This window comes from Pteropus vampyrus, unplaced genomic scaffold (genome assembly GCF_000151845.1).
Source record: "Pteropus vampyrus isolate Shadow unplaced genomic scaffold, Pvam_2.0 Scaffold970, whole genome shotgun sequence".
NCBI lineage: Eukaryota > Metazoa > Chordata > Mammalia > Chiroptera > Pteropodidae > Pteropus > Pteropus vampyrus.
In genome coordinates, this window is record NW_011889751.1 from 134,000 (window position 1) to 160,880 (window position 26,881).

At 38.7% G+C, this 26,881-nt stretch overlaps 1 protein-coding gene across 1 annotated transcript in view; it reads left to right on the forward strand.

The window, feature by feature from the left end:
• The window catches only part of DGKK (diacylglycerol kinase kappa), a 100,636-nt gene that overhangs the window by 60,365 nt on the left and 13,390 nt on the right, over nt 1-26,881 (forward strand). The window contains exons 8-18 of the mRNA XM_011386170.1: nt 4,688-4,790; nt 11,293-11,476; nt 12,189-12,297; nt 13,065-13,204; nt 14,110-14,191; nt 16,176-16,267; nt 20,768-20,867; nt 21,833-22,052; nt 23,607-23,711; nt 24,162-24,258; nt 25,954-26,061. Of these exons, the coding sequence (XP_011384472.1) occupies nt 4,688-4,790; nt 11,293-11,476; nt 12,189-12,297; nt 13,065-13,204; nt 14,110-14,191; nt 16,176-16,267; nt 20,768-20,867; nt 21,833-22,052; nt 23,607-23,711; nt 24,162-24,258; nt 25,954-26,061 (1,340 nt within the window). The remainder of the gene's footprint in view (nt 1-4,687; nt 4,791-11,292; nt 11,477-12,188; nt 12,298-13,064; nt 13,205-14,109; nt 14,192-16,175; nt 16,268-20,767; nt 20,868-21,832; nt 22,053-23,606; nt 23,712-24,161; nt 24,259-25,953; nt 26,062-26,881) is intronic.

Here is a 26,881-nt window from a genome sequence, read left to right on the forward strand (position 1 = left end):
ATTAACCAAAACAATGCAACCAAAAAAAAAAAAACAACCCTGTTGAACTAATAAACAAATTCAGTAATGTAGGACTGAAAAATCAACACAAAAATTCTGTTGCTTTTCTATACACTAAGAACAAACTATCAGAAAGAGAAATTTAAAAAAAAATAGTCCCATTTGCAATTTCATCAAAAAGAACACGATATCTAGGAATCAATTTAACCAAAGAGGTGAATGACCTGTACACTGAAAATTATAAAACATTGATTAAAAAAAAATAAAAAAGGCACAAATAAATGGAAATGTATTCCATGTTCATGGATTGGAAAATGAATATTGTTAAAATATACATTATACCCAAAGTAATCTACAGATTCAATAAAATCCTTATCAAAATTCTAATGACATTTTTTTTCACAGAAATAGAAGAAACAATCCTAAAATGTATATGGAACCACAGAAGTTGCCATATAACCAAAACAACTTTGAGAAAGAAAAGCAAAGCTAGAGGCATCACAGTTCTTGGTTTCAAACTATATTACAAAGCCACAGTAATCGAGACATTATAGTATTGGTATAAAAACACACATAGATCAGTAGAATAGAATAGACAGCTCAGAACTAAACCCATACACATATGTTCAATTAATTTACAACAAAGGTGCCAAGAATATAAAATGGAGAAGAATGTGTCTTCAATAAATGGTACTGGGAAAAAAATAAATGGTTCTAGGAAAACTGGATAGCCAAATGCAAAAAAATGAAACTCTACCACTATCTTATACCATACATAAAAGTTAACTGAAAATGGATCAAAGACTAGAAGGTAAAACATGAAACCATGAATCTCCTAGAAGAAAACATTGTCAGTAAGCTCCTTGACTTTGGCTTTGATGATGATATTTTGGATTTGACATCAAAAAGCAAAGGTAACAGAAGCAAAAATAAATAAATGGGACTGCATCGAACTAAAAATCTTCTGCACAGTAAGGAAACCATCAACAAATAAAAAAGCAACCTACTGAATGAGAGAAAATCATATCCGATAATGAGTTAATGTCTATAATATATGAAGAAGTCATACACTCAATAGCAAAAAAAAAAAAAACCCTCAAACAATCCAATTAAAAATGGACAGATGATCTGAATATAAATTTTTTTTCCAAAGAAGACATACAAGGTGGCCAACAGGCATATGAAAATATGCTGCACCTCATTAACATCAGGGAAATGGAAATCAAAACCACAATGAGATATCACCTCATCCTGTTAGACTGGCTATCATCGAAAAGACAAGAAATAATGTGTTAGTATGTGTTGAAAGGGAGCTCTTGTGCACTGTTGGTGGGAATGTAAATTGCTGTAAAACACAGTATGTAAAACATTTATGGAGGTTCTTCAAACAATTAAAAATAGAACCATATAATCCAGTGATTCCACTTCTGGATATTTATCCAAATAAAATGAAAACACTAACTTGAAAAGATATATGCACCTCCATGTTCATTGCAGCATTATTTGCAGTAGTCAAGATATGGAAATAATCTAAGTTTCCATTATGGCTAAATGGATAAAGAAAATGTATGTATATATTCAATGAAAATTTTTTTTAATTTTTTTTAATTTTTATTTTTTATGGTGACATTGGTTAACGAAATCCAATAAGTTTCAGCTGTACACTTTAACAGTAAGGCATATATATTTACACTGAGTGTTCACCTTCCATAGTTAGATTTTTTTCTGTCACCACATGTTTGATCCCCTTTACCCTGTCTACCTCCCCCATCCTCCCACCTCCTACCCTCTGATAACCACTAGTCTATAGTCCATGTCCATGGGTCTCTGTTTGTTTGTCCTGTTCATTGTTGCTTTTAGATTTGTATCCCACGTATAAGTGATATCATGTGATTTTCAACTTTTTCTGTTTGACTTATTTTGCTTAGCATGATTATCTCAAAGTCTGTTCAGGTTGTCGTACATGGCAGTATTTTATCTCTTCTTATGGCTAAGTAATATTCCATTGTATATATGTACCATAGCTTCTTTGGCCAATCATCTATCGTAGGATACTTCGGTTGCTTCCATGTCCTGGCTACTGTGAATAATACTGCTATGAACATCGGTGTGCAAATATCTTTACAGATATCGGTTTTCAAGTCTTTCAGTTAAATATCCAGTAGAGGGATTGCTGAATCATATGGTAGATCAATTCTTAATTTTTTGAGGAACTTCCATAGTGTCTTCCAGAGTGGCTGTACGAATTTGCAGTCCTACCGGCAATGTATAAGGGTTCCTTTTTCTCTGCATCCTCTCCAACATTTGTTATTGCTTGTCCTGTTGATTATAGCTATTCTAACAGGTGTGAGATGGTATCTCATTGTGGTTTTGATTTGCGTTTCCCTAATAGCTAGCAATGTTGAGCATCTCTTCAAATATTTGTTGGCCATTTGTATGTCCTCTAGGGAGAAGTGTCTGTCCAGGTCCTCTGCCAATCTTTTTTGATTGGATCATTTGTTTTTTGTTGTTGTTATTGAGTTGTTTGAGTCCTTTGTATATTTTGGATACTAGGCCCTTATCAGAAGCATTGCTTGCAAATATATTTTCCCATTTAGATGGTGTCCCTTTACCTTGTTGACGATTTCTTTGCTAAGCAGAAGCTGTTTAGTCTGATGTAGTCTCATTCATTTATTTTAGCTTTTACTTCCCTTGCTTTTGAAGTCAAATTCATAAACTCCTCTTTAAGTCCAAGGTTCTTGAGTTTCATTCCTACGTTTTCTTCTATGTATTTTATGGCTTCAGGTCTTATATTCAGGTCCTTAATCTATTTTGAGTTAATTTTGGTGTGTGGTGATAGACAGCAGTCTAGTTTTATTCTTTTGCAGGTGGCTTTCCAGTTTTCCCAGAAGCATTTTTTGAAGAGGGTTTCCTTTCTCCACTGTATGTTTTTGCCTTTTTTGTCGAAAACCATTTGCCCGTATAAATATGGGTTTACTTCTGGACTCTCGATTCTGTTCCACTGGTCTATGTGTCTGTTTTTCTGCCAATACCATGCCATTTTGATTACTGTCACTTTGTAGTATAATTTGAAGCTGGGCAGAGTGATACCTCTAGCCCTGTTCTTTTATCCCATGGAACTGAGTCTTGATGACAAAACTATATTTTTTAGTATAAGCTATTTCAATCAATTAACAAATACCGAGAATTCACTCTAGGCTCAGGACACTCTTCGGTGTTAAAGAAACATAAAAATATATAAATGACCCATGGCCTCACTATATTTGTGTGAAGAAACTGAGGAAAAACGTTCTATGACAACTTGCCATTGTTGTGACTACAAAGTATCATCAGTACTTGCAAGAGGCAGCTTCTTTATTTCTCCCAGTCCACTGCTTGACACCCAGGGTTCTGACCTGTGGTAGCTCTTATGTGCAAATCTCACACTCAGTGCAGTTTGGGTGTTTTTTGTTGAGTTTTAGATGTTCAGCTTATTGTTGTTTCAAGGGGAGAGAACTGGGGACATCTCTCACTCCACCATGTTTCTCCAAACTCCCATGGAATATTATTCAGCCATAAAAAAGGAAATCTTGCAATTTTTTACAATACAGGAGGACCTTGAGAGCATTATGGTAAATGAAATAAGTCAGACAGAGACAGACAAGTACTGTTGGATCTCATTTATATGTGAGATTAAAAAAAAAACCTGAGTTTGCAGATATAGAGAACAGATTGATTATTGCCAGAGAAGGGTGATGGAGTGGGCAAAATGGGTGAAGAAAATCAAAGGTACGAATTACGAGTTATTAAAAAAATAAGTCCTGGGGATGTAATTAATGTACACTGTGGTGACCATAGTTAATAATATTGTATTGCATATTTCAAAGTTGCCCAAAGAGTAAATCTTAAAATTTTTCACAAGAAAAATACATTTTGTAACTATATATGGAGACAGATGTTAACTAGACTTATTGTGGTGATCATTTTGCAATATACACAACTATCAAATCATTATGTTATATATCTGAAACCAATAAAATGTTGTATGTCAATTATAATCTCAATATTTAAAAAAAGAAGACTCTAGTATCCTCTGGTTATCTTTCAATTGCTTTTGCATAATCATGCCAGCTTCATGTATTCTAGGAACGGTATAATTGTCCAGGAAGTATTGCTTGAAGATATCAGAAATCTCAAAAGAATGGCCACTAGTAGCATCAGAGTCTCAGCTCTGTCACTTCCCAGCTGTTTGACATTGAGCAAGAACCTTTACCTCTATGAGCTTTGGTATCCTCATTTCTAAAATGTACTTAATGTCTTTCCTACCACCCACAGTTGTTGTAAGGATTGAAGTGTAATAGCATATTATCAGGATAAGCAATTTTATGCTGCAAGTAAACTCTCTATTTTATAGGCCACTAAGGTTGTGTCCTACGACTGGTGTCTTCTCAGTGCCTATGAGGAGTATCTTCTGAAATCCCCCTTTGACAGGAACAGAGTTCAGATGCCACACTCAGGGGTGGTGCAGGCTCAAGGTGGAGGAGAGAAAGTGTCCAGGTCGAGTCAGGGTTATGTGTATAGCACCAAATCTCAGAAGGGGAGACTTGAACACTAAGTACTCGAATCTTAAAATTGGAACTCAAGACTGATCAATTTTTTCCTTTTCTCTCCCCCTCCTTTTTTCCCTTTTCTTCTCTTGTCATTTCAGGTGCATGATGACTGCAGGAGACGGTTTTCCAAGGAATGCTGCTTTGGAAGTCATCGAACATCAGTCATTCCTCCCACTGCCCTAAGCGACCCTAAAGGAGATGGTGAGTAGCTAAACTTTAACCTCAGAAATAACACTGGAGAGGGAGAGAAGGTAAAAAGAATTGGGAAGAGGACTGTGGTTAAATTATTCTACTCGACCAGTCAAACATTCAAACATTTCTGGGGAGTAGGAATGTGCATATGTGTAGAAACAGTTCATGTCTCTTTAGACCTTTGGGGTGGTAAATGTTGATGTTTACGGCATGTACGTATGCAGGCATGTTCTCTGTAGCCTCTGTCACAATTGTTTCTGAACGATTAGGATTTCAGCTTTTTCACAATTTCCAGATACTAGATAATCCATGAAATAAGTTTGTTTGCATTTAGGTGGTTAAGGAAGACCTGCATGAAGACCCAGGTTATATTCCTTTTAAAAATAAAACTAACACCAAGGTTGTCCCCAAATCTGAAACTAACATGATCATTGGCCCAACATACTCCATTGATGTTTTGTCAATTCCTGGGCATCAGTGATTTATTAAGAACTCTATTTAAAAGGTATTTGAAAGCTTCAAAATGATCCAAGATTTGGGCATTGTCAGAGCTTATAGTTATTTTGGATAGTGCTGTAATATGACAATTGACAAATTAAGGTAACATATGCTAAGTGCCAAAGGAGTGGTAGAGACACTTGGAGATAAGAAAATGTTAGGAATGTCAACTAATTGTAGGGCACAGAAAGGATGTAGTAATGAAATCAATACAGTAAGAGTAAACATTGTACAGATTCATCTATCAAGAGGTCTAGACACCTCTAACATCAAGAGATGTTCGAACAGAGAAAGCAGGGGTAAAGAAGAGGGATGTTTTGTTTAGTTCTGTGTTTGTTTTTAAGAATAGGTGAGACATGAGGAAGCATAGTGTAAGAGGAAAAGCAAGGGCCATGCAACCATGAGTTTAGTCAGTTACTAGCTAGGTGCACTTGGGTAAGTTACTTAAATTCGCTGAGCTATCTCTTTCCTCATCTGTAAATGGGAATGATACTGTATATTGTGATGATAAGTGATAATACGTAAAGGGCCTAAATATCCAGAAATGGCCCCAAAAGGACCACAAAACTAAATCCCAATTCTTCTAGCCTAATGAAAACTGTAGATTCCCACAGGGATAATTTGCTCTTTAGCACTTATTAATGATGTCTTTTTTAGTTCACCTCTCCTTCCCTATCTTTTCTTTGCTTCTTCTGAGAGGCTCTCCTTTCTACCACTGAGTTGTTCATTTGCTTCTCCATTACTCATTAAAGAAGATGATCTTTCAAGATCAAAATCATATCACAGCTAAAAAGACCTAACCTATTTTAACAACACTACCAAGTTTAGAAATCTAATATATTTACCAACTGACATGCTACTATTTCATTAATCCAGTAAAGAGATACACTGCCCATTAATTTCAGTTTGTGTATGGTTAGTTTTATTCTGTATGTGGTCAATTTCACTTACTGGAAGAAAGTTCCAACCCTTCCCAAATGTTTAATGTATATTTCACTAATATGTTAATTTATCCATCTCTGACATGTGGGAAGTGATTAGTGAACCAACATTTCTTTGACTTAACTATTATTTCTATATTGATGCTTGCTGCCTACTTCATTGCCAAGAAAGAGTCTGCATTACCTGGGAGCAAAGAAAGGAAAAGAAAGGTTTATAGTTTCCTTGGTCAGAGAATGGAAGGAGACAAAGGTTCCTGTAGCCATTTACAACACAGTCTTAGAATGAGACATAACACATGTGCCTATGTGTGCACATATATGTACATATACTCAGAGCCACTGTAGTCTCTTCCAGTTTATTTTCCAACCCTAACAGATGTAGACATTGGTACATGAAATGAGCCATTCACACAGGCTTCTTTAGGCAAGCATACTCATATGTCCCATAATAATAGGCACAAACAAAAAGCTAACATTACTCAAGGATGCATGTATATATTATTTTCAGATCTACTCAAATATTTCTCCAAATATTTCTCACATATTAGAGTTGCCTACCAGATAGTTGACTATAGAGGTGCTGAGATTGATGAGCCGGTAAATAAGAGTGTTCAATTGGGTAGAAGGAAGGGACTTGGAGAGAGATCAAGTTCATAGAAGAGGAAAAGCAGCAAACTAGTCAGCTGAGCAAACTCAGGCTGCTAATGAAAGTCAATCTAGTCTTGAATCTAAAACTTTGCTCACCCCCACAGGGACCTGGGGAAAATGTCTTTGAGAAGACTGAAGAATATCTGCCTTAGCATCTCACAAATCACCCCAAATAGGTGTTAAGGGGCTGCCACTTATCCTTTGTGATTGGCCCAACAGAATCTGTGCTTCCTGTCCTTGTAGAAGATTTTTTTGTTTTGTTTGTTTTTTTTTCTATCCTACATCACTTCTTATTCTTGTTATAGATTGTCAATTAATGGCATTACAACTTTCTTTTGCTTTCTACCAATAACATAATATTATTGCTTAGAAGCACCTGGGCTAAGCCATTCTGTGTGTAGTGGCTTATCTAATTCCCCATGAGATAGATTTTAGCCTTTCCTCCTATCACTTGCAATCTTGATTCAATTGAATCTCACTCTTGAAAACCCTTATTTCTATCATATATTATTTGGCCTGTGATTTCTTAGAACTGTCTTCTAAGACCTCCCTATTTTTTGACTCTTCCTGGCTTTTCGGCCTAGGCAAATATGTTGTTTAATGGATAGGTTTCCTGTTTGGAAGTCCTACTTCATCTTCGAGATGGTAAGTTCCTTAAAAATGATCTGGTCCAACCCCTCTGGCCAGGCTAGGGAATCCCTTCCCCAGCCTCCAGGGTGGAGGCATTCAGCTGATGACTTCCTGAGGAAGTGCTTGCCATTGCTAAATAGCACCCATTCATTCATTCATTCATTCATTCAATAAACAGACTAATTTCTGAGAATGCTTTCTAATTACCCTTTTTTCCTATCCAGTCTGCTTGGTAAATTCCTTCTCTCATTTTATAGGACAAGAACAAAATCAAACATTATCTCTTATTTGAAGGCTTCTGTAATTGGCCCTCCTCACTTTCCCAGATTACTTTCTTTGCTGTAAACCTGGAACCAATATCTCAGAGCACCTAGCATGCTATATTATATAGTCCATCGCACATCTGTCACCCAGGCCAGACTGAATTCTCTGTCCCTAGAACTTCACTCAGACCTGGGTACAAGGTATAGGCACAGACAAGATTGTTACATGAATCCATTAATATATTTATGGAATACTGCCATATATGGAATACATGTAAGGCTCAGTGACAAGCAATTTAGAGAATAAGAGATGACTAAGACAGCATCCCTGATTCATATGTAAGCAAAAGAGTATAGTGCAGTGGTTGTCAAATGTAAGAATGCATCAGAATAATCTGAAAGGCTTATTAAAATACAGATTTCTAGGCCCTACCCTCAGAGCTTTTGATTCAGTAGATCTGAGTAGGGCACAAGAACTTGCATTTCTAACAAGTCCCCAGATGTTGCTGATACTACATTCTTGGGAGCACATTCCATCATTTACTAACTATGTGAGGCTCAAGTTACTGAACATCTCTGTGCTTCATCTGCCATATGTTTTCTGACAATAGAGAAAAATAGTTGTACTCAGGTGCATTATGAGGGTTAAATGAGTAAACATTTGTAAAGGAGGATTTTAAAATTCAGGAAGGGAAACAGTAGGCCAACCTTATGCTAATTTAACATCCTTATGTGGTATGAAGCAAACAAATTTGGGAGGGACTTTTAGCCCCCTGATTTGGGGCACTGTGGTTATATTAATGTAGTTCAAAAAGACATGCTTTTTCTAAAAGGCTCTTTCAGGCTGTTGACTCATCTGGACCTTAAAGTCAACTAAATCCCCTAAGCCCTTTTCATTCTTGACACTATCAAGCCAAGTTCCTATTGTCCTGTTCTGCTGAAATTTATGTCCTTGAGCCTAAAGGCCAAGCTTCAAATTTATCCCTTTTCATCTTGTTGACATTGACCCATCTTCCTGCTGAGGTCATTTTTCAATCTTGATTCACACATCCAGTAGATCTCTCTCTAATTTTGTATAGTTCAAAGTTGGCAAGGTAGCTTTCTGTGTTTTCATGTGAATTGATTAAAATTATTAACTAATACAAGACACTCTCTTATAATTAACATCAACCTATTCAAAATCAACCAGTGAGCACGATTATTTACCTGGTTATGAATCTGCCTAACATTGCTACATTTCAACCCACAACACCAACCGTTTTTGTCACCTTGTTCACAAGATTCTCTTGACAAAGTTGGCCTTGCTCAAATTCAGATGTCCTCTGACTATATAGGAAATGTTAAATGAGGCTGCCCTTGTATTCTCCTGGGAATGACTTCCTGCCAGCACAGCTTCCCTCTGTCTTCCCATCTGTGACCAAATTAGGTTTGACACTGAAGTTCAAGTTGCCTTAATTATATAATTTTCTCTTTATCTAGCAGCTTTCCATCCCCACCCAGAATTATTTTATTAGTTATTACAAATTGATTCTATTGTACATATAGAGAAATAAGCATTCAAAGAAGTTAAGATGTTTGCTCTAGGTTAGTGAATAAACCTGGGGGGGGGGCAACCAGATGTGGCACACGGCTACATTATCTTGTAGAATTACATTGCAGAAGGCAGCCCATGCTCCAAGATGTCAAATAGATCTATAAATAATTTCAGTTATACCCTCAAGGCTACTTATCTTACAGATAGCATTATTATAATTATTTTTCCTAATTCTAAATTTAATTCTTGACTAGTTAATATATCCACATGTATCAAATATTTTTAATAGAAACACACATATACACATATTTAGTAAAAAGTCTTTCTGCTATCCTTTCTCTGATCTTCTCAATCTCCTACAGCCACATCCCATCTCCACTCACAGTTAACTACTTTCATTACTTTATTGAATACTTTCATGTATATACTAGTAAATATAAATATATATTCTTATCCCTCCTCTTATCCACGAGAGCAAAGACTGCTTCTATCTTGTCCACCACTGTATTCTCAGAACATAACAAGGACAGGCACAGAAAATGTCCTCAATACATATTTGTTGAGTAAATGAATTAATATGTCTTAACTACCATGAGTTAACATATTACCTTTTCTTTAAAAAATGTTGAAAATGGTGGTACTACTTTTGCATAATATGTTCAGGGAGAGGAACTACTTTTAAGCTATGCTACTGAAGGTACATAGCAGATTCTCCTTAGCTGTGAGTCCTGGCAAGCCCTGGAAATTTGGTGCATGACTGCTTAGCTGGCTTAGAAACTGGCCCATAGAGGAAGACTGCTTTAGATTTTTCCAGGCAAAAGGGCCATAAAATCTGCTCAAGTCAGCAGTCTTCCTTCAGGTTCCCTTTCACCCAGGCTATAACAAATGAGACAGCTCAACCTAACCCCTGGCCCACACCAGTCAGGAGCAAGCCACATGCCTTTTGCTTTTTGCATTTATTTTTGCTGCGTCATCCCTGGAAAGCCACAAGTTCACAGGTTTGGATGCTCACAATTTGTCTAGCATCTCCTAGGGGACCATTGCTCTCTGCCTCTCTCTCTCTGCCAATAGGATCTAAAGCTCAACACGAACTAGCAGGCTATGGCAATTTAGACTGCCATAACTACACTTCTCTATGGGGAACTTCAGTGTTGGAAATTATTAAAAGACTCTTTCCTGTTTAGATAATTTCCCTATAGTCTTGTTTCCCCTGAAAGTTGGTTTGATAACTTGGATTGCTCTGTCAGAGCCTTAGAGGACTGATTAAAGCTCCCTGCTTCAACCCATATTGATGTTCTATCATTAGCTCTTGGCTAAAAGGCAGCCTTTCCTCCCATCTCTCCTGAACTGGTATCTTCTCACTGTGAGAACCAAGCTGTCCCAGGCAGAGAGAGGACTATTTGGTATGCTGATCCTCCTCCTGGGCCCTCAACCTTCTCTTTACTCAGTTTCCCCTCAGTATTTTATTAATCCTTGGTTGTGGCACCGATTTCTTTATTCCTTGTGTTCCAACATACTCTTGTGTATGAGCCTGTCTCCCCAGCCTGAGGGCAAGGGCTATATTCCTAGCAGTATCTAGCATGATGATTAGAATATAGTAGTTGCTCAGCAAATGTTGCTTGCCTGGCCACAGCTGGGCAAAGACTGGTTTTTTCTTTTATTGTTGTTTGTTTTTCAATGAGAGCAACTTAGGATTTATACTGATTTCCGATTTGTTCCTCTATCTCAGGAGTCTAGAGAATAAGAAAACTCTGGGAGATACTGTATATGTCTATTTCTTTGATTGTGGTGATGGTATCATGGGTGTTTGCATATGTCAAAACTCATTAAATTGTACACATTAATATATGCAGTTCTTTGTATATCAATTATACCTCAATAAAACTGTTTTATTTTAAAAATCATTGCAAAACTTGATGTTAAGTCATGTCTTGTTTTTATTTCAATGGCTCTGGTCTTTTTTCCTTCTTTTTCTTTTTATTTTATGCATCTATCAGGCCAATTAGTAGTATCTTCAGACTTCTGGAATCTTGATTGGTCATCAGCCTGTTCATGTCCCCTTCTCATCTTCATCAACTCCAAAAGTGGCGATCACCAAGGGATTGTCTTCCTCCGAAAATTTAAGCAATACCTTAACCCGTCTCAAGTGTTTGACCTGGTGAAGGGTGGACCTGAAGCCGGGTAAGCATGGGGTAAGGCATATAGGGGGTATATAGAAGGGACTGTGCCTTCTATACATTCTAGACTAGGGTAGGCTTTCTTGAATTAGTTCTAATACCTGAGCAGGAAAGATCCATTTTCTCAAGTCAAAACACAGACACATAAATCCAGAGTATTTTGGATTGGCTGGTTGGAGGGCTTTTAGCCCTCTCCCAGAAATTCTTTCAAGCCCATGTTCTTCTCTCAGATTTGTTCCACCTTTTTTGGTTAGAAGAGGTATAGCTATGTCTCCTGACCCCAGAGGAGGAGGCAAATGAATATTGCTATTCACTTTTCCTGTCACTCGCTCATTCTTTTTCCTGGAGTCAAATAGATATATCTCTACTACAGGGACAACTGACTGTTCAGTCCTGGTTTCTATCAGCCCACTGACCACCATGCAAGGCAAAATTCCTAGACCTCAGCAAGTAGCTTTTGCTAGGTACTAGTAGCTTTCAGAGCAAGGTTAGGCACAGAATAGTGTGGGTTGAGGCAATGTCTCATCTCAAGGACTGCCTGTGAGAGCATTGCCTATGATATTCGGTACACAGAGAGATAGGGACTAAGGGACAAAAGGCAAGTAGCCTAGTAGTAGGGTGCAGAAGCAGCAGCCCTTGGGCCTGGAACATTGTAGGAAAGAATTGTAAAACCCAGAAGTTCATGAAATGACTCCCTTTTCTCCCTTTCCTTCCAGGCTGTCCATGTTCAAGAACTTTGCTCGCTTTCGCATTGTAGTTTGTGGTGGAGATGGCAGTGTGAGCTGGGTGTTATCTCTGATTGATGCCTTTGGATTACATGAAAGGGTGAGTTTCTAGCTGACTTGATTTAGCCATTCTAGAGAGACTGGGATTTGGAGCTTCTCATCCCAAGAAGTCCCTGGTCTTCACTCTCCTTGTCTGTAAAATACATGTTTTCCACTGGTTTCCTACTCATCCTGACTAGTAGATTCCCAATATAAGCCTGCTCACCTAGACTGTTTTCTGGTTTTCTATCTGTGGAAGGAGAAATGAGGGAGTTAGCAGGGAAAAATTGAGTGTTCTATTCCTCAACCTCCAAAGTGAATAATTGAAGAGGAGGAGAACAAGCAAAAAAGAAGTGGCCTCAGGCAATGTTCAGCCCCTAATTTCCTACCCCTCCTAAGTCAATTGATTCTCTTCCCTGAGTTTCAAGAGTAGTAGAAACTTTCCTCTCTCTCACCCTCCTTTCCCTAAGCTGCTCTCTGCAGTTCTGAATCCAGCAGCTTTGTCTCTGGAGGCACCTGGCTTCTTTGGCCCAGCCTAGATAGAAATCTGTGGCTATATTTCTATTGTATAAACATGGCTATAAATATTGATATATTCCAGCAACTTTTCCCTTTACTAAGTAGGTTCTGTATGGCCAGGAGTGGGGCCTAACTCCCTAGGGAAAATTTCACTTCAAATATCTTCCTATCACACTTCCTAGAATCAGAAGTCCTTTATTGCCACTAGCTTTGAGACCACAATCTTTCCCAAAGAGCATCATCTGGGTCCTTTTATAAGTGAATATTGGTAGGACTGTCTGAAAAGGGTGCCTGGTTTTGTTCTTGCAGTGTCAGCTGGCAGTCATCCCTCTTGGAACCGGCAATGATCTGGCCCGTGTCCTAGGCTGGGGTGCATTCTGGAACAAAAACAAGTCACCTCTGAACATCCTCAACAGAGTGGAGCAGGCTAGTGTGAGGATCCTAGACAGGTGAGTAGCTGAAAGATCAGGCAATTGTGCCTCTTCCAGTTGCAAACCAGTTACTCCTAGTTATATTATCTCAATCAGGAACGCTCTAACCTTCTTCATGGTGTTTCTGGCTTCAGTGCAGGGCAGTTTGGGTGGGGCAGGGGGCCTTGACTATTAGGAAGCCAGGGTCTAGCATGTATCCTTTGAATGTCAATAAAGTATCTCATCAACTTAAAATATCCTAGAGCAGGAGCCCCATGGGTAAATTTAAAGGGTTCTGTGAACCTTCTTCAAATTGCATAGTCAATTATCTATGTAAGCATATTTTTCCTGAGGAGTTTTCATCTTTCTATTCTATTCTAAAATGTTATAAAAACTAGTTTGTAGCTTCATCAGGTTCTCAAAGAAACTAAAAAAATGAGGATTCATAAACAATTGACCTAGATTTCTCTGCTCTAGAGAAGAGGGATTGTGATCTATCTTCTGAGAAGAAAGACTTCCTATGCTAAGGCATAGTATTTGATTTATGACTGCCCATAAGGATATTCTGGGGAGCTTTCTCAAGATACTAAGCTCCATCCTACCACAAAGATTACTATTCAGTAGGTCTTGAGTAAGGCCCTGGTATATGTATTTTATAAAAGCACCTCAGATGATCTTGATAGCTACCTCTGGTTGAGAAGCACTGCTCTCTGAGAACCTTGTAGTGGAATTCCTTTCATCATACTGTCCTAGAGAAGTCATGAAGCAGTGTCCCCTCTTGTGGTATACCTTGAGATCAGGTGACCTGAGATAGCTTTGCCATCCCTAAAATCCATCTCTACCCAACACATAAACATTTTGACCTCTTTTTTAGCATGTGAAGCACTGATGCCAACCTGTGATGAAACAGAGTCCTAAATGTCTGTCTTTGAACTTAATTTCAGATGGAGTGTGATGATCCGTGAGACTCCCAGACAAACCCCATTGCTAAGAGGACAAATTGAAATGGATGTACCCCGATTTGAGGTAATTACTGCCAGGTGTAATTCAGGCCAACATCTTTATTATACAGTGAAATAATAGACAAAAATTCAGAGAGAAGTATTTGTATTGTCCATGAGCTAGATGAGGATGAGATTATTGAAAACTGGGAACATGTCAATCAGTAGCTATTTATCAAAAACTGTGTTAGGTATTGGGGATATAATTCATTTGGCCATTTACTTATTCATTCATTCAAAATATTTATGGAAAATATTTATGGATTAACTACTATGTGTGAGATACTGTTCTAGTAGCTGTTCTTACATGCTAGTTGGTAAAGAAGAATGACTTTATCCATGCTGTCATGAAGCTCATATCTAGTTGCAGTGGTAGAAAAATGGTTTTTATAATGTAGTATGAGTGTTAGTATATATAAGTAAGTAGTGTGTGTAGGAATACCCAGCAGGTGAATCTAACCTAGTCTGGGAGAAATCAGGGAAAGCTTCTCAGAATAAACTCCCTTTCAGAAGAGATTTAAGGACCAGAAGGAGTTAACCAGGATAGTGAGAAAGAAGAGGCATGTTCCAGACAGATGGAACAGTTTGTGTTGTTCCAAAAGCAAGAGAGAGCATGGAATATTCACAGAACTGAAACACATTCATAATGGCTGAGACATAGGGGCCAAGGAGGGGATAATCAGGGAGAATAACTAAAGACGAGGCTGGAGAATTAATCAGGGGCCAGGCCAGGAAGAATCTGCTAAACAATGGTAGGAAGCTTGAACTTTTATCCTAAGAGCAATGGGAATTATATAAGGGTTTCTTTAAATCTTATTATAAAAATTTTCAAAGATACAGGAAATTTTAAATGGTAGATTGTACCATTAATATTTTACTATACTTCATCACAAATCTATCCATCTATTTATTCTGCTATTTAATAGAAAGGTTTTATGCAGGGGAGTTCCATGGCATGTGGAGAAAGAATAAAGACTAGAGACAAAGAGAAAAGATGGGAGATGCTGTAATTGTCTAGGCAAAAGATGATGATTTGGATCAGTGAAGTAGTAGTAACAGGGATAAGGAGAAGTGGGCATATTTAAGACATATTAAAGAGATAGAATCATCAGGACTTGGTGGATGCTTAAATGTAAGGGGTGATGGAGAAGGAGTATAAGTTGTAGTTAAGAGTACAGATTCAAGAGCCAGACGACCTGGAATTGAATTCTGACTCTGCCACTTATCAGCTCCCCCTTTTCCTGGGTCTCAGTTTTCTGTTCTGTGATATGGGGCCTACTTTTTAGTATTATGAGGCTAAATATTAAAAAATTCAGAGAGAAGTATTTGTATTGTCCATGAGCTAGATGAGGATGAGATTATTGAAAAACTGGCCCATAGAGGAAGACTGCTTTAGATTTTTCCAGGCAAAAGGGCCATAAAATCTGCTCAAGTCAGCAGTCTTCCTTCAGGTTCCCTTTCACCCAGGCTATAACAAATGAGACATATATATATACACATGTATATATATATATATATATACACACACATATATATATGTAGAGAGAGAGAGAGAGAGAGAGAGAGAGAGCGCGCCTGGCACATAGCATGAACTATATAAGTGGAGGCTATTATTATTATTACTATTACTATTACTATTATTATTACTAATATTATAAGAGGTGACATTCTGGTATTGGAAAGATGTGGGTTCAAATCCCAGATATATTGCTTACTAGCTTTGTAATATTAGATTGTTTATTTGAAACAAACATTACCACCTTTATATGAGTTTTTGGGTATCGATTTAAATGAGAGGAAATAATATACATGTCTTATTTTTAGAATGAACACAAATCTAAGATTATCTATGGGGATCTTCAACAAGAATTCTTTGATTATGATTATTTCAGGAGAGGTAGTTTAGTTGATGGTAAAGAGCCAGTAGGAAAAATTGAGGGGATGAAGATGGGCAGCACACTATGTCTCAGTGTGAAGGTTCCAGAGCTGATCACTCCTTTTCCCCCTAGGCTGCTGCTATCCAACACTTAGAATCTGCAAGCACTGAGCTGAGCAAAATCCTGAAGGCCAAGTACCCCACAGAGATGATCATCGCAACTAGGTCAATCTTTCTTTAGCTCTTAACTTTTGGGATGTTTTTGCCCCTCATGGGCTGTTCCTCGGTTAGAGATGGGGCTCATTTTGATAGCTTGGGGTATTGAGGCCAAGGAAAGTACACTAAGTCCTCACTTGACATCATCAATAGGTTCTTAGAACAATGGTAAAAAATGTACAATGAAATCAATTATACCATAAGCTAATTGATATAAACAAGAGCTAAGTTCCTACAGCATCTTATTGACATTATAACAAAATGACATTGAACAAAAAAATGTTATTCGAGAGCCTCCTGTATATGTTTATTTTCTGAAATCAAATTTCTTCCAACTCGAACCTCCTGGAAAGTTTAGGGAACAAAATGAGATTGGGGTAAGGACTCCTGCTACTCCAAAAAGACAAAATTGCAAGCCAGAAATTTGGAAGAAGGGGAGGACTTCTGGTCAAGATGGCAGAGTAGGTAAATGCTGTGCTTGCCTCCTCCCATGACCACATTAAAATTATAACTAAGCTACAGAACAACCATCATTGAGAATTGCCTGAAGTCTAGTTGAGCAGAAGTCCTAAAATTAAGAGTGTACAGAAGAAGCCACCTCGAGACCAGTAGGAGGGGTAGAGACACAGAACAGGGAGATTCCACACCAGTAGGTGTGGCAGTTAAGAAATGGGAGGGATATCTCAGCTGCAGAGGACCCTTGAGGAGCAAGGGTCCCAGCCTCACACCGGTTCCCCAGCCCAGGGTTCCAGTGTCAGGAAGAGAAGTCCCCACAACTTCTGGCTGTGAAAACCAGCAGAGATTAAGGCTGAGTGAGACAAAGGGCCACTGGAGTCACAGACATTCCTCTTAAGGGGCCTGTATGCGGACTTACTCGCTGACTGACTCACTTGTTCTGATATCCAGCCCCGGGGGCAGCAGCTCCAGAGGTGCCAGGGACATACAGGGATGAACTAAGTTGTTTGGCTTTGGGGAAAGGGATTAAGGGGAAGCTTTCTCCCAGACAGAAGGGCTAGCAGAGGCTATGATTCCTTTGTTGAGCTCTCTCTGACCAGCTCGTAGACTTAGGCAGCCACCATCTCTGAGTCTCTATCAATCAGGCCAATACTTGTCACCCTGCCCTGGTGATTCCCTCAGATCCTGCCCCACCCAACTTGCATGACCACCCAAGCCACTTCTAGTGGCTTTTCTATTAAATGACCCGCCTTGGCTCATGCTGTGGATTTTCCTAAAATTTCATAAAGGTTCAACAAACTTAAACAAGCAGCATCTGGCCTCAGCATGTCCCATACCTCTTGGTGAGCAGCTCAAGCTTAGCACTAGTGGCAGGCAGCTTTGAATCATGATTTGGCCTCTTGAGGCACATCCAAGCCCAGTGTGGGTGGCAGACATCTGTGGATTGCTTGGTGGCTCATGCCAGGTGGCTCTGGGCAGGGCCTAGGCTGCAGTTGAACTTGGCCTGTGGGAGGGCTCCTCCAGGAGGCCCTGGCCTGCATGTCCAGTGGCCGGCTTCAGTTTGAGCCAGAGCACCACCCGGGGTCACATCTGAGGACAACACACCCAAAGGCCAGACTGGGCAGGCACAAGAGCCCCGTTAAAATGAATCTTGCTCCATAGGGTCAGCTCCTGCACAACAACTCCTCCATTGTAGTCATGGCCAGTCCTCACAATCAATCAGCCCAAGGGTCAGTCTCTCACACTGACCTGCAAAGAGCAACCAAGGCTCAATTACAACAGGAGAGCATGCACAACCCATACAAAGCACACTCTTGGAACACCTGGCCCAGGTGACCAGGGAAGACTGTGCCACTGAGCCCCACAGCATACCTACTACATGAGGCCACTCAATTAAGACCGAGAGACATATCAGCTCTACTAATATATAGAAATAAACACAGGAAGGTAGCCAAAATGGGGAGACAAAGAAACATTTCCCAAATGAAAGAACCAAACAAAGCTCCAGGAAAAAATAAAACTAAACAAAATGGAGACAAGCAATCTACCAGATGCAGAGTTCAAAACACTGGTTATAAGGATGCTCAATGAACTTAGGGAAAGAGTAGATGAACTGAGGAAGAACTTTAACAAAGAGACAGAAAACATAAAAAAAGAACTAGTCAGATGAAGACTACAATAACTGAAATGAAGAATACATCAGGAGGAATCAGTAGTAGATTAGATGAGCAGAGGATCAAATCAGTGATTTAGAAAAGAAGGTAACAGAAAATATCCAATCAGAACATCAAAAAAAAAAAAAAAAGAATCCAAAAAAAATGAGGATAGTTTAAGGGGGCCTCTGGGACAGCATTAAGCATACCAACATCTTCATCATAGGGATACCAGAACAAGAAGAGAGAGAGCAAGAGATTGAAAACCTATTTGAAGAAAAAAATGACTGAAAACTTCCCTAACCTGGCAAAAGAAATAGACATACAAGCCCAGGAAGTATAGAGAATAGCCAACAAGATGAACCCAAAGAGGCCCACACCAAGACACAACATAATTAAAATGCTAAAGGTTAAAGACAAAAATCTTAAAAACAGCAAGAGAAAAGCAGTTAGTTACCTACAAGGAGGCTCCCATAAGACTGTCAGCTGATTTCTCAACAGAAACTTTGAAGGCCAGAAGGGATTGGCAGGAAATATTCAAAGTGATGAAAAGCAAGGACCTACAACCATGACTACTCTACCCAGCGAAGCTATCATTTAGATTCTAAGGACAGATAAATAGCTTTCCAGAAAAAGAAAAGCTAAAGAAGTTCATCACCACCAAGCCAGTATGGCAGGAAATGTCGGAAGGATGGAGGAGGAGGAGGAGGAGGAGGGGGAGGGGGAGGAGAGTGGGGGAGAGAAAGAAAAAAATGATAAAAAATATGAATAATGACATGGCAATGACTACAAATCTATCAACAAATACTTTAAATGTAAATGGATTAAACGTCTCAGTCAAAAAATAGGGTGGGTGAATGGGTAAGTAAACAAGACCCTTACAGATGCCACCTACAAGAGACTTACTTCAGAACAAAAGACACACATAGACTGAAAGTAAAGCGATGAAAAAAGATATTTCATGAAAATGGAAACAAACAACCAATAAGGTGGGGTAGCAATACTTATACCAGAAAAAATAGACTTTAAAACAAAGTCTATAACAAGAAACAAAGAAAGACCCAGTTATCTCACTTCTGTGTATTTATCCGAAGAAACCCAAAACACTGCTTTGAAGGAGTGTGAATCCATATGTTCATTGCAGCATTGTTTAAATAGTCAAGATATGAAGGCTGCCTTCATGTCCATCGATGAATGAATGGATAAAGAAGAGAAGAGGTGATACACACACACACACATACACACACACACACACACACACACACACGCATGCACACACACACACAGGAATATTACTCAGCCATAAAAAAAGAGTGAAATTTTGCCATCTGCAACAACATGGATTGACCTGGATGGTATTGTGCTGAATGGACTAGGTCAGACAGAGAAAGATAAATGCCATATCATTTCGCTTACAAGTAGAATCTAAAGAAGAAAATAAACAAACAAACAGAACAGAAACAAATTCATAGATACAGAGAACATTTTCATGGTTACTGGATGGGAGGGGATTGAGGGTTGGGTGAAAGGGATTAAGAAGTACAAATTGGTAGTTACAAGGTAGTCATGGGGATGTAAATTATAGCATAGGGAATATAGTCAACAGTATTGTAGTGACTATGTATAGTGTCAGATGGGTACTAGATTTATCAGAGTGATTACTTTGTAAGTTATGTAAATGTCTAATCACTAAGTTGTACACCTGAAACTAATATAATATTGTATGTCAAATGTAACTGAAACTTTTTTTAATTTTTAAGAAAAAAAAACGAACGGTTATAGAAGAGAAATACAACATTCCACACATTCAAGAGCATAGCATAGCTTACTACAGTAGGGACACCTTGCTTTCTATTTGACACTAGGAAAGGTCTCTCTAGCTCCTACTACAGTTGATTTTTCATACTCTAAACAACACATTCTCCCCTCCTAAATATGTGGGTCATTCATTCCACCTAGGACTTTTTGGAGGGTTACTGCCAAACCTACCACATTCTCCTTTGAGAAACATTCCCTACAGGTAGTTTCCCCAATATCATTATATTTGCACTAAATTAGCTGGGCCTTTCCCTTGATCTATAGCTGATTTGACCCAGGGTGAAAGTTAACCCAAGGTAGATCAATAGAATTCTCTTTTCTGGTTCAGAACTTGGACTAAGAAATGCTACTTAAACTCTCTTAGGTACTTGCATATTTTTCTATGTACATGAAGCAGGGGAAAAAAGACAAATAGAGAGGGGAAAGAGTGAAGGGAAGTGCTGAAAGGAAGGGAAAGGAGGAGAGATCAAGAAAGGGATAAATAAGAAGGAGGAAGAAGATGGAGAATAATGACATTATAAGAGAAAAGGGCTCTGGATCTCATAGTCCATGTCGCATTGTGCCATCTATCTTGTATTTCCAGATTCCTATGCTCTGCAGTGGAAGATTTTGTGGTTGATATTGTAAAGGCCTGGAGTCAGATAAAACAGAACAATACAGCAATAGAGTCTGTGATTTTGAAAGTAAGTTTCCATTCCTTTAGTCTTATACTCTTTGTGGAGCCAGGGCCCCATTTTTAATAAAAGTGCCTCTCACTGGGAATTGTAAGAGAAAGGCAGGGAAGATCAGCTAGTAAGCCTCCCTGATGGGGAACATCCATCTCATCAAAATTACATCTTTCACCAAATGAAGAGTGGAACTATGCATGCTTATACATGTACCAGGTACCTAACCATATACCAAGCATCCATCCACACCTAGACACAAGTGCACACCAAGCAGATATGTACATGGTTGTATACCAGAATATGCTTGAAAATATGTACAAATACATATTAGAAATACACCCACATTCCTCTCTATAACAACAGCAACAGCAATAGCTAACTCTTACATAGCACTTGCTCTGTGCCAGGAACTGTTAAGCACTTTTAATGTATTAATTTATCTAATCCTCAAAACTGCCCTAGAATATAAAAGCACAAAGAGATTAGGTAACTTGCCTCAAATCACAAACTATTAAGTGATAGAGCTGGGAATCAAGCCATAATCAGTATATCCACAAACATACCCACATACAAAGGCAGACACCAGGTACCCACGCAGAGACACATCCATATCCATAGGAGTATGCCTGTGAAAATATCAATCCAGAAATATTTATCTTTCCTCATGTTTGCCATGTTACATACCATTTTACAGGCCAGTCTGACATGAGAGAGACTCAGCAACATACATTGATTCCCATAGCTGCCCAGAAACAAATGATATCTGTTTGATTCCCTAACATTCTTTGGTTATCTCATCATATCTACCCAAGTACTTCTTTTTCCAAACTTTCATCTCCCAATAGGTAGTTTTCTATGCTCAATGTTTCTGCCCAACTACTACCCATTCCCATTTCTCCCCATACCACCCACCTCTTCATTCTGTCTTCTCAAGCACTGATCCCTCATAACAATATTCTGTCTCCTTCTTCCCTGTATAGAGTGACTTAATGTATGACAAGCTCAATGTCCTAAATGATGTCCTGTCTGAGGAGGCAACAATTGAGAAGTATGCTACAGTATGTGCAGACAGTGGCAAGGCAGATGGAAAGCCCTTTGTTCCTCAAACAGACCACATAGCCAAGTGCAAGTTGGAGCTGGCCACAAAGGCCAAGAATCTCCAGAAATCCTTGAAACTCATCATATTCCAAATTGAACAAGGTAAGGATCCTAGGGTTGTGGTAACTTAAGTAGGGAAGAGAGAAGATCCCAGTAAATGGTTTACTGGTCTGGGTTTTCTATATGATGACATTACCAAAATTTCACTAAATTCTGCATTCATATGCCATCCAAAATTAGTCCTCAAACTCTGATGATTTGAAAAGTATCAGTCTTAGTAAGCTGCCCCTTTGGTTTCGCTTACCTCTCAGGTAATCAACTCTTGCTACTCATTTATTTTTGGAACTAACACTCATTATAAACAATTATAGCTGCTCAATGCTCTGTTGGCTTTCACCAGCAGTCATGAATTTTTTTACACCTGTTCTGTTTCCATCGAACCACCAAGCCTGTGACTATTTTAGAAAGAAAGTAGTATTCGTCCCTGCATGTCTTGTACAGTATTAATCAGGCACAAGGGTCCTGAGAGTAGCTCTGGCAGCTCTGGAATTGATTGCCATTTCCCACAACTCATGACAGACTGCAAACTTCCAACTCAGTATAAAAACTCCTCCAACTTTCAACTCCTCCATCTTCTTAATTTAACATTTTGGTTTCCCTCTTCTTCCCCACATGCTTCTTTGGAAAACATATCAGAAGACGGTATAAGACCAAGTGTGTTCTACTTGATCTATTGGAATTGAGCAGAAGTCCAGGTAGCAAGAGAGTCCCTTTGACTTTTAGCTATGGTACCTCCTCTTGCCTTGGTATCTTTAGGTACTTCAGCCAATTTTCCAAGAAAGAAAGGAAATTTCCCTTCTGCACTGTGTGAGAATTAAATGGTTTGTCTCCATTTCTATAGTTATATTGCAAGTAGTAGGGATCATATTAATCTGACATAGCCATAACCCTGTCACAACCAAACTTCAGCCTGTTCCATCAACACATAAGTCAGATTCTAAATCAGTTTGTGTCCATGAGACAGAGAAAGGCATCCTGGTAGGATAGGAATTGAACCTATGAGCTTTGGCATAGGCTGAGCACCTGACCTATACAACATATAGGCTGGTGAAAGGAAGGAGATATTCTGGATATGGGTGAGACATTTGAGTAAAAGAATGACAAAGTCCTAGAGGCTCAAGTTTGGAACAAAAGTCATATGAGTAAATGAATTAACAAAGAGGTGAGAATAGAGGTAGAAGAGCAGAGAGTTTCTCACCATGCCCACCCCCCTACACCACTGGCCCTGAGTTTCAACTCACAACCACATTTACTTGATGACAAAAAAATCATAACCATTAAAACACAGAAAGCTCAGGCATGTATATGAAGAGACATGGGGACATACACTGAAAAGAAAGCTGAGACTACAAACAGCATCATGGAGGAGAGATGATGGTCAAATGAGAGTCTCCACTGTCTACCCAAACACTGACTGGCATTAACTAAATAAAAGAGATGCTCAAGAAATGCCCAATAAATATGACCAGTCCTCCCTCCCTCCTTTCTTTCCTTCCTTTACTTTCCTTTCCTTCCCTCCGTCCTTGTTTGCTCACTTGCTTCCGTCTTTCCTTCCTCCCTACCTCCCTCTCCCTTCCTTCTACTTTTTCTCTATAGTTCTGGATGAACAAACCCGACAGACAATATCAGTTAAGAACTTTACTTCAATTTTCTTCCTGGAAGATGACTCAGAAGATACTAGCCAGATGAGCCCAAGACATCGTAAGGATCTTTCTCTTCTCTTATTCTAGCCTTCATCACCGTTTTCTTGTGCCCAGAAAATAAAGGTGTGTTTTCATGCATCTTCCTTTAACCATAATCCTACTCTGTAGTGGATATTCCTCCCTCTTTCCCAGAAAACTCACACTATAAGATCTCATGACAATGTCCAGAAGTAATGACACCATTAGGTCCTTTGAAAAGAATGGCCTGATGAAACCCAAGATTTAAAGCTATTTTCACTGCCAGCAAGCAAGCAGTCCAGCCTCACTATCCTCTAAATAGAAGTCTCTGTTCATCCAAGATGATCCCTCTTTGGAATGAGAACACCGAATGTTATCTAAGAAAATCATTGAGTTTGACCCAACTCCCACAGAGAAAATAGGTGAAATACAAGTGGGGGGAGGGCTTTCTTATTTTCACCTGACACCAATGTGATGTCTTTGTGTCTAGGTTCTCATCGTGGCACTTTGTCTTTTATACCTTCTCTCAAAAATGAAGACCTAGATAACCTTAATTTGGAGCACTTACATTTTACAACTGAAACTATGTAAGCATTTAGCCCTCTCACCTTTTTATGGCATCTTCCTTTCTCTGGTTAAGAACATAGTCTAAGGATACCCAGAGTCAAATCCTTACTCTACTCCCTACTTAGCTGGGTGACCTTACACAACTAATACAACCAATCTGAGCTTCAGTTTCCTCACATGTAAAATGGAGGTAATTGTAGAACCTGACACATAGGTTTGCTGTATTTATTGAGTTTATATATGCACAGTACTTGCATTGAGCAGTGCTTGGTACCCATAGTTAAGTGTTATATATATTAATAGTTATTACTATTGTTATTATTATAAATAATAAATGTTAGCTTTTGTTATTTCAAAGGACTTGTTTTTCCACTGTTGCCTTTAACAGTCAATTACTGGAGGTACTAAAATAATAAGTGGACATTTAGGGAACTATGTAGTAAATCTAAAGATGTCTTTCTTACTAGCCCCGCCAGTTTCAAATATTCCCAGCAACCAAGTTCCACCCCCATTCACTCATTTTGAGTTCCATTAAGATCGGTTGAACATCAGTTAGAGAAACCACAATTTCTGGACTGTGGTTGAGGGAGGCAAATCTCATGTGAGAGATGTAGGATCAGTTAAGTAATGAATTTTTAAAATTATCTATAATTGAGTAGCTATACTTTTCAGTTTCCCAAAAGAAGGACATAGTTAGCAATTACTGAAGTTTTCTGCAGCTTCCCATTTATTCCTATATCTACTCCCCATTCCCTTCCGCTTCAGCATTAGCTTAAGTTCATGCCTGAGGTCTCATGGACCTACCTAATGAGTTTTGACCCATTGGTGTGCTGACAAAAGTTTAATAACCAGCTTTCTGGGAGAAAAAAGCTCTGATTTATTAACTGGTCTAAACTCTCCCACCATGGTCTATTTCAAGCTATTGGTATAATGTCGAATGCTGAGTTGGGAAGTGAGGCATAATCAGCTGACATGAGCTGATACAAACTGCCCCCAGCACACCACTGATTTTGATGGTGACACCTGAGATGGATTCAAAAGAATAAAAAACAGCTTGATTATGTAGATGATGATAGATAGATAGATAGATAGATAGATAGATAGATAGATAGATAGATAGATAGATAGATGATAGATATAGATAGATAGATAGATAGATAGATAGATAGATAGATAGATAGATAGATAGACAGACAGACAGACAGACAGATAGATAAGAGAGAGAGAAAAAAAGGAGCTTTTATCAGTCTTTTCTCACAAATGTGTGGTCACTTTGCTCTTTGATGTGAAAGTGCTACAAAGGAGTTCAGACATCTCTGAAAACAGTAATGCAGACTTTACTCTAGTTCATTTTATCTCAGGTACTCAAAAGTTCTTTATGGAAATAAATCAATGATTCTATTTCTCTTTGTTATATGTGGAAAAAATATTGGCCACTCATATCTCAGAGCCTCCAAAAACAACTTCTTTATTATGAATCCCAATCCCACTGAATCCTCTCAACTAACTGAGTGCCCTCTCTTACAGCTCACAAAGCTAGTTGTTAACACAATAGGACACCTACATGTGCCTCTTAAGAATGTTAAGCCTTGTGCTCAGTGTGGAAGGGACATTCCTTCAGTAGTCTTTGATCATGCATATGAAGTCTTCAGCCCAATGATAGTGCACTTCTTTCCTGCACCAATGTCTGTCCTCTTCCCTTTGGCGAATTTCAGATGCTTCAAAGAAAGGTGTGTCATGAACAACTATTTTGGAATTGGACTGGATGCTAAAATTTCTCTGGAGTTCAACACCAGAAGAGATGAACACCCAAGACAATACAAGTAAGGAAAAGAAACTCCCCTTCCTATGTGCAGACACGTAATCACAATATGCACATGTATCCCTACAACCCCTACCTCTCAGACAAGCAACAGAAAGAAAAAGGTCCTTTGGAAGTAAAACAGATCAAACCCCAAGGTTAGCTTAGCAGGACATCTTGCCCTAAATGTTGACTTAGTCTGTGATGACTCTGCATTAGCTTCCTGAACTTGGGCTGTCTTCATAGTCTAGACCTGTGGGTTGCTGTGTAAACACAGCTAACTGTGTTACTGTTATTGAAAATTATTACAGTGACTCAATTCAGCAAATTGCCTATTTTTGCTCTTTCTGTGAGTGCTTGACAAGGTTCTAGTAGTGGCTTCAGGTCTGTTTTTGCTTGGCAAGGCTGCAAAGTATCACCTTACCAGTTCTTGGTGTTCCTAACCTGGTTCTCTTGAACCAATTGATTTTACTCTATCCAGTGTTAGCCTGTTTGGCACTCTTTGGTACTTCTATATTACAGACAAACCCTAAGGCAGTCTTGGAGTTATTGTGGTAATTTGAAACCACAAGTAAAAAGAAGCATGCCCCCTCCCCGCAACCATCATCATTGACACCTGCAAGCAGAACCTCTTTCTCAGAGCAGACCAAGACTGAGGAACAAGTATTTTACCAGATATGTGATTTGCAAATATTGTTTCTCAGTTGCTTGCCTTTTTTTATGTTGCTTTCTTTTAATTTTCTTAATGCTATCTTTTTAAATACAAAAGTTTTCAATTTTGATGAGATCAAATTGATCATTTTTTTTCTTTTATGGACCATGCTTTTTATGCCATATCTAAG